At 32.9% G+C, this 8,008-nt stretch overlaps 1 protein-coding gene across 11 annotated transcripts; it reads right to left on the reverse strand.

Moving 5' to 3' along the window:
- Window positions 1-1,444: 1,444 nt before the first annotated feature.
- Window positions 1,445-6,974, reverse strand: LOC142173312 (branched-chain amino acid aminotransferase 2, chloroplastic-like). Of its 11 annotated transcripts, none has more exons than XR_012703036.1 (9): window positions 6,444-6,974; window positions 4,478-4,652; window positions 4,252-4,367; window positions 3,955-4,138; window positions 3,631-3,741; window positions 3,058-3,149; window positions 2,717-2,816; window positions 2,555-2,629; window positions 1,445-1,931 (listed from the first exon to the last, which is right to left on the reverse strand). XR_012703036.1 is itself a non-coding variant. In XM_075238759.1 (8 exons), exons 3-6 carry the CDS (start codon window positions 4,051-4,053, stop codon window positions 2,798-2,800), a joined length of 321 nt encoding a protein of 106 aa, XP_075094860.1. In that variant the 5' UTR covers window positions 4,054-4,138; window positions 4,219-4,367; window positions 4,478-6,974; the 3' UTR covers window positions 1,445-1,931; window positions 2,555-2,629; window positions 2,717-2,797. The 11 variants fall into 11 exon arrangements, 4 of the variants coding, with proteins under 4 accessions (XP_075094860.1, XP_075094853.1, XP_075094855.1 ...); XR_012703034.1 differs by having other exon boundaries at window positions 4,454-4,591; window positions 6,449-6,942; XR_012703035.1 differs by having other exon boundaries at window positions 4,454-4,591; window positions 6,444-6,850.
- Between the last annotated feature and the right edge of the window lie 1,034 nt (window positions 6,975-8,008).

Raw genomic sequence — 8,008 nt, forward strand, 5'->3', positions numbered from 1 at the left:
TGGCCCTTTTCCCTACAATATATTTTTTTGTATACAATATTTATCAATGACAGAAAAGTGAAGATTCCCTTACGGAGTATTTCTCTGACCGCAGAAAGCAAGAAACAATAATTGCATCATATTCTTTGTAGTAATAGCTTTGAGTAAAACATAGATAAAATCTAATAAGCTCCACCTAACATTAGTAAGTCTTCTTGTTATGCAATCTATCTCTTGGGCTAACTGCTGCTAATTTTAGCTTAAAGGTCGGTCTTAAGAACCTATGCATTAATTCATATTCATATGGTGCCAAATTTATCTTGTTGTCACAAATTAAAATTTATTGGTAAGATGATTCCAAGGGTTAGGTATTTTCATCATGCCAATCGACTAAGAATGTAACATGCAGCTCAAAGGTGTTATCCAATAAAAAAATCTGCCTAAAGTAATTTATCTATTAATTTTGGTACATCTATATTTTGAAAGGCGTCACAAAAATACTATTGCAAAATAAGGTGAAGCTCCTTTCTATTTTGAATTGTTCACACATGTTCATTTTGTACAAAAAAATCACACAGCTACTGCCAAAATCTCTTTCAGTCCACGGTTTTACTTCCTTAATCCAAGTGTTAAACGCGGGAAAACTTAACGACTCTAGTTTCTTCCAGGGCAAAAGAGTTTACCGCCAAAACCTGAAAATAAAATCTTAATAGCAAAAATCAAACACAACCGAAAATTAAAAAGCAGAATATGGAATCGTCATAGTACGAACTGAAGTCACCTGGAACTTATTAAAGGTAAATCAGCAGTAGAAAAAAATTCAAAGAAGCAAAGCAAAATTAAACAGAGATATGAAAGCGAGTGCGAGTAGAATTGAATACCACGCCGGAAAATCTTAAACTCTGTCATCGCCCACGATTTAGCCAAACTCAAATTACCAGCCCCTTGTCTTCCCAAGCGAAGCAACAAATTAAACCCAAAAGCAATAAGGAAATCTAATGGAAGCCATATTCATTGAAGAATTTTCTCAAACACTAACAGAGCAGCAGAATGCAGAAAACATCCATGGGAACACACAATTCAAACGAATTACACAAAATTGCAAAAAGATAATACTCCGTAGTAGAAATCACAGTCTGGGAATCAGAATCTATGGGGCCCAAATAATAGCGAAATAAATCAACAGAAAACAGCTAACAGAACACTCACAGGAAGAAGCTGTAAAATCTATGAAGGGCAAAGTTAAGAGCAAAGAGGAGAGAGATAGAGAGAGGAGACGTCAGATATTTGGAGATGTGTTACCTATGCGACTGCACGTGTTCCTGAACCGACAGAGTACCCGGGATAAATATGGAATAAATTGGTATGTTTGGATTTTTTGGTGAAGAGAACTACACTGTTGTAAGTAAAAAGTACAGTGACAATAACGGATGAGCTTGTGTAGAGAAATGGCAGACTGCAGAGCTATTGCTGAATTGTACTTAAAAGAGAAATAAAAGACCACAAATATGTTACCTAAAAAACGTATGGGTTTGCAGTAACATCTACTGATACAATTATGTGTGAGATGGTAGAAATTAGAATTACTATCAAAGTATATAGTACTGTCTTTCAACTGGTCCGAAAGAGTACCAGAAGAATCAACTTGTGCCTCACATAAGCATTTGAAGGAATTCAGGATATGTTCTCTTCTTCCACATGTTGAACCCTTGGCTTTTTTCGGGAATTGAATACACTTGCAAAGGCAGTAAATTCTATAAGGAGCTCCTCATGACTTTCTGGCCGAACTTTACCCCCTTCATTTTCCTTCGAATGTAGAGAGCATTTCGAATTACACTGAAATTGTTGTCCTGCGAGATGTTTTCATTTGGCAAATCAAATGTTATGTGGTGCTTCAGCCATTCCTTATTCGTGACAGATAAGTCATATCCGTTTGAAAATCCATCAGGAAGCTGCAAAATCAGGTATGCACAAATGATCAATGATAATGAAAGAGTTATGAAACAACAAAAAAAGAGAAAACAAATTGGATATAAAGGGGAAGATTAAACTCAATGACTGCAAACTAAATCACAAAAGAAAGTGAACAAAGTAATGAAAGCACACTGAACATTCCATTTATACACTTAAACAAGCACATGTAACAAGTATAAAATTTGAATATGCAGGAATGTTTCAAAGTGCCACTGGAATGTAAACTCCAAATGAGTAAGGGAAGAAGCTCCCAATCATCAACGGTGTGCCAAAACAGGATGGAATGAAACTCCTAACATCAATCGAGTAGGAAGAATACACCAATGACATGAATGTTCCTAGACAAATCATCAGCCAAGGCCTAAGGAACTTTAAGATCTTAATTCGTACTCCATGAGTACGTGTTCTATGTGATTGTGAGTGTGCGTCTATATATTAATATTGATAGATCCATTTTGTAATGACATCGTAAGTGCAATTTAACGGGAGTATTTTTAAGTAGCAACAATGTATGAATAAAAGCTTGCATGTAGGAAAATATGATAATTAGGTAAACTTATTTTGGTAAAATAGGTATAAAGTAATATCATTTATAAATTACCGGTTGTCCATTCAAAGATCCAATTCTCCTTCTTTGAATGATCAAGTCTTTAAGAGTCACGATATTGAAAGAACTCTGCCAAGAAAAGGTAGATGATTAGTCACGAACATGAACATCTCTTCAATAATTTTTCACATTGTCCAACAGAATGGAAGATGTTACCTTTTGTCGAAGCTCAGATGACCGCAGAGCTGACTTTATTTTTATCTTTTCACTCAATTATTTTTAGGAGTTGATGTAGGTTCATGGCGTAGAGTGGATTCTAAAGAAAATTCAGCAAGGAAAAGATTAACTACTGGTTCCTATTGTGAAAAAGACAGTGAGTGTAAACCATAAGAAATGCGGTTGGTAAAGAAAAAGATGCTATTTAGTTAAACAAATTGAATAAAGTGCAAGTCTCACAATTAGCTCTACATTATTTCCAATAAAGACATAACTGAACACTAAAATAATCATGCTGACAAAAGGTTATATAAAAGAATTCTACAGGGCTAGTATAATACCTCCAAATAATTTTAGCAAAATAACCTGTGCGGCAGATGTCATTCACTGAGTCAGTGGCATATGTATAGTAGCAGACACATCTTGATACCAGCTGGTGTGCAAAATTGGAAACTCTATGATCATTAAGAAGAATGATTGTTCCTTAAAGTTCTTCATAGTAAGAAAGAACATTTAAAAGAAATAATTTATGTGCCAAATCTTTTTTGTTAGTGAAAAATATAATTTTCCTTGGTGTCATTATCTCCCAGGCACAAGCTCACGTGGAATTGCCAGAATAGTCCACCAAAGTGTAAAGTGCAAAGTGCAAAATGCAAAGAAGAAAAAGAAGAAATTTAATAATGATAGAACTTTATAAAGTGTAGATTAGCAGGAGAATTATTTTCCATCTGTCAAAAAAAATTCCACGTGTTCATTTCTTGATGCAACAACTTTATCATCGGCAGTAAATAATACCAATGTAAACAGTCATTTTTTTCCAGGAGGAGGAATCAATAAGAAAAGAAAAAAGGATTTAGTGGGCGCATGAGTCACTCAGTAAGATAATTTTTAACTGAAGAGAAGTAACATATTACCCATCTTTCTTTTGATAAAACAGTGACTTTTACTGCTTCCACAAACTGTTCAACAGACGGTGAAGGCATACGCATGCGTTCAACACTCATCTTCAAGTGCATTGCATTTTCCTAATGTAGAAACAACAATATATTGCCGTTATATTTTCGATATACCTTTAATCCTTCAAGCAATCCCTATTAATATTTCCAATAGCATTTTTGGTGACTCTGACGAATGAGCTGAATCAGTAACCATTCAAATGAATAACAAAGAAGAAATATATTTAAGAATAAGAAAGGTTTCATGAGATACTATCACAATACAAAAGTGTAAAAACTAACCTGTCCATAATTTAACAATTTAGCAGATGGGCTCAACTCAATGTTACTGAAATGCTGTAATTCACCCTTAGAAAAGTTTTCACCTTCAGAACATTTCATGACATATATACAATCAGTAGGCGTAAAGCCAAAGCCAAAGCCAATGTTGTCCCAATCAATGTTGGCTAATTCAGATGTTATGTTGCTGTTATAAAAACAAAATTCCAATCAGTTATGTGAAAAACAATAAACAAGTAATGCAAAGGATGTAGAGCTACTTCATACATTGTGTGTAAATTAAATAATTGTATGACCTACAGGGAAACTGCAGTTGACTAAGTCCGCGAGCTCTACCATGAAGTTGTTTTTTCTCTTTTTAATTGATGCATTCTGATGGTACTTGCATTAGAGGAAGTAATCACTTCCCTTTCTCACTGCAAATAGCATTCCATGATCATTGTCCTTCAGATAATTGATTAATATATTAAAACAAAAGTGCAAAAAGAGTAGAGCAAATTACCATATGATACTAACAGCGATATACCTTCAGATCAACTGATTGTTATCCTACCACATGTCATGATTTTGCAAATCAAATGTTATGTGGTGCTTCAGCCATTCTTTTTTCGTGACAGAAGTTTGATGTCCAAACATCTTCCTGAACACCTCGAGTAGTTTATCAGTTGATATGTCATTAAATGGCATACAATTGTGATTGTCTGATCGCAGAGCATCATAAACAGATTAGTTACTTGCATCAGACAACTTTAATATATCAATGCCACAATTTTTTTCCATTTGAATCAGCAAGCTGGTTTTCCAATTAAATATTTCATCTAATGTCTGGAGTTCTTCCCCATTAAAATTTTTTATTTGCCTAATTCACATTTCAGTTGCATTAACATATAGAAAGATGAAGCACATCCAAATAGACTAATAGCCTGTTTGGCCAAGCTGGAGAAATCACCTTATTTTGAGATGTGCTTTTTTCAAAAGTGCTTTTGAAAAAAGTACTTTTGGAGAAAAGCAGTTTGTGTTTGGCTAATCACCCTGAAAAGCACTTTTGAGCAATAATTTGTGTTTGGACAAGCTTTTCAGAAAGTGCTTTTAAGTATCAAATTACGAATAAGGACATGAATATATTTACTTAATAGTTAATATTATAAGTAAATAAATAATCTCAAAATTTTGTTATTACAGGCAATAATTAAATCTTTTTATTTTATTTAAGTACAATATGAAAATAAAATTTAAAAGTACTTAATTATTTTAATATAAGTTAAATATATTAAAAATCATTCAACAAATATAAAAGCATTCACCCCTAAAGTCACTATATATTAGAAAGCTATCCTAAAAATGATAAGAAATATTTATACCTTAATATCCTAAGTATTAGGTTTAACGCTTATCTTAGTATATACTATATTTTGTTAAGGGTGTTTTTGGTAAGAAGAAAAGTCAAAACTGCTTCTGCTTCTACTTTTGGAAAGAAGCTACTTTTTTCTGCTTCTCAGAAACTGCTTCTGCTTCTTCCCAAAAGCATTTTTTCTCAAAAAACAGCTTGGCCAAACACCTCAAGTTAGGAAAAAAAGTACTTTTGGGAAAAGAAAAAAAAAACACGTCTGGCTTCTTGAGAAGCTTAGCCAAACAGGCTATAAGATGAATCTCTATCTTGAACTTCTTTTTCTATATGCAGTTAAGGCTCTATACTAACTACACTTGTTCTAGCTTTTTAGTAAATCAAAGAAATAATGTTATTCTACAAAACAAATTTCAATTTATCAAAACCACCATCCATGACGAATCGACCTGTGGCCACCCATTACTCTAACCTCCATCAATAACTATGATAAAAATTAATTTAGGCTGCATGTTGTAAGCTCGAGAGTGACATTCATAGTTTTTATAATCTCCTTCATAGTATTCTAGATTCTGTCACGAGCAGAAAGATGCAATGTAGTACAATACAACTTAAATTTGGGTGCGTTTGATTGCTTAGATGACGTTATTGATGCTCTATAAGTCCTACTAGTTACATTCTAGAGGCTTTCCCTATTTATCGTATAGTTAAAAATTGTCTAAGAAACTTATCGGGCGCGGATCTAATGTATCACTTACGGGTTAATTTAAACCCAACAACTTTGGCTCAAACACTGTGTTAGTATTTGTTTAAAAGGCCACTAAATAAATACAAATAATAAATCTTAAACACATTAAATCAAATCCTGAATCCCTAAATTGACCACTCAACTAAGCCGGAATTATAAGCTATTTGGATATCGGATAATATGAATTTTCTATAATCATGTCCCATCCAGGGGGGCCCAATTTATTACAAACAGTGGATCTAAAATGAAAATTAATCAATCATACTCTTTATTTAGTTTTTCAAGAAAATTACATGTATCCAACTGACATGGGATAACCATATATACCACAAAATTAGAGAAGGAACAAACGAAGATATCTAAAGATTGAAAAGAGGGTAGAAGCCTTAGAAGGGGAACCTCACTTCAGGGTTGCCGCAGATATTACGAACCAATTGCATGCCATAAATCAACAGTAAATCCAAGAGCAAGAAACACCCCAAATGACCCATTAACAAAGTCGCCGAGTTTCGAGGCAAATGGAAAAACAGGGAAGCTGACTAACTGGGTTTGTTCTAGCTTTTTGGTAAATCAAAGAAATAATTTTATTCCCCAAAATAACTTTCAAGTTATCAAAACCACCATCCATGGCGAATCAGCCCATGGGTAGCCATAATTGTCACCTCCGTCAACAACTATGACAAAATCAGAAGGAAAATTGAAATAATACAGCGTGAACTAAATTCACCAAGAGATAAAACGCAAATCAGCAACAGCGAGAAAGTCGAAGAACCACCGCGAAAATAAAGAGAGATGAAAGAGAGTGTGAGTTGAATCAAGCTTTCAGTAGAAAAATTCTAAAATTTTCGACTGTCCACCGTTTACCCAAAATCCAGAGCAACACATGGTCGTCTCTCAAGCATCTTACCCTGCAGACGTAGGGAATCCTTTGATGTTTAATTTTTCCCTCAAAGACAATTATACCTCCGATAAGGCTAGGTATAATGACAGTTATACCCTCAATAAGGCCAGGCAAGCATGTTATATGGGTATTTTGTAATTACAAAAGTAATTTCCTTAATTGTATTACTCTGGGTATTTTGTAAAGATCATTAATGTTAATTTGAATAATATATTTGAAGATGAAAATTTTATATGCATCTTTATTCAATAAAAATATTATATTTCCGAGCTAACCATCTGATTTTAAATTTATTTTGTTGAAATTAAACATCAACGAATAAGATATAAAAAGGTTTCTAATATTTCATCATCTTGCTTCTTCTTTTTTGTGTGTGTGTTTGTGTCTTGTTTTCCCCTCATATTCTAATTTAAAATTTATAATTTACAATAAAGTTTTTTTAGCAAAATAATAAGTAGGCTTGTTGGTAGCACAAAACTTCATTGGCAACACATGCTGACAATTTTTTAGTGAGTTAAATTTAAGAAGAAGAAAAAAAGACTCTAATTTACTTAAAACTCATCAACTTGTGAATAATTAAAGAGATTGCACTTTTTTTGTTGATAATTCATTTGCTAACAGTTTTAGATAAGATGAGATGTCTTCTTTTAGCCTAAGGAATACCATGTGTTACATTGGGAGTGGACCTCAAAATATAAAAATAAATATTTTTAAAGGAGTACCAGTTCTGCTCTTTCTTTATATAGACCTTTCTCATTTAGTGCTTGAATGAAAGACAATTGTTTGAGCAATTGCACCTTCAAATGTTTACTTACATTCAAAATAATCAAGAAGATGGTAAAATTATTGTAGTTTGAACAGTAATATCGCGAGTTCTAATTTGAATACGTATTATTTCCTAATCAGATTACTCTTTTCTTATTATATATACAAAAAAGAATTAACTATTACTAATATTTTAAATTAAGTCGGAACAAAGTTTTTTCTAAATAAGAATAGTTGGACTAATAATTAATAAAAGTAATTAAGTGCTTTGGTTCGAAATAACACAGTAATATTTAAG

This window comes from Nicotiana tabacum, chromosome 2, assembly GCF_000715075.1.
Source record: "Nicotiana tabacum cultivar K326 chromosome 2, ASM71507v2, whole genome shotgun sequence".
Classification (NCBI taxonomy): Eukaryota; Viridiplantae; Streptophyta; class Magnoliopsida; order Solanales; family Solanaceae; genus Nicotiana; species Nicotiana tabacum.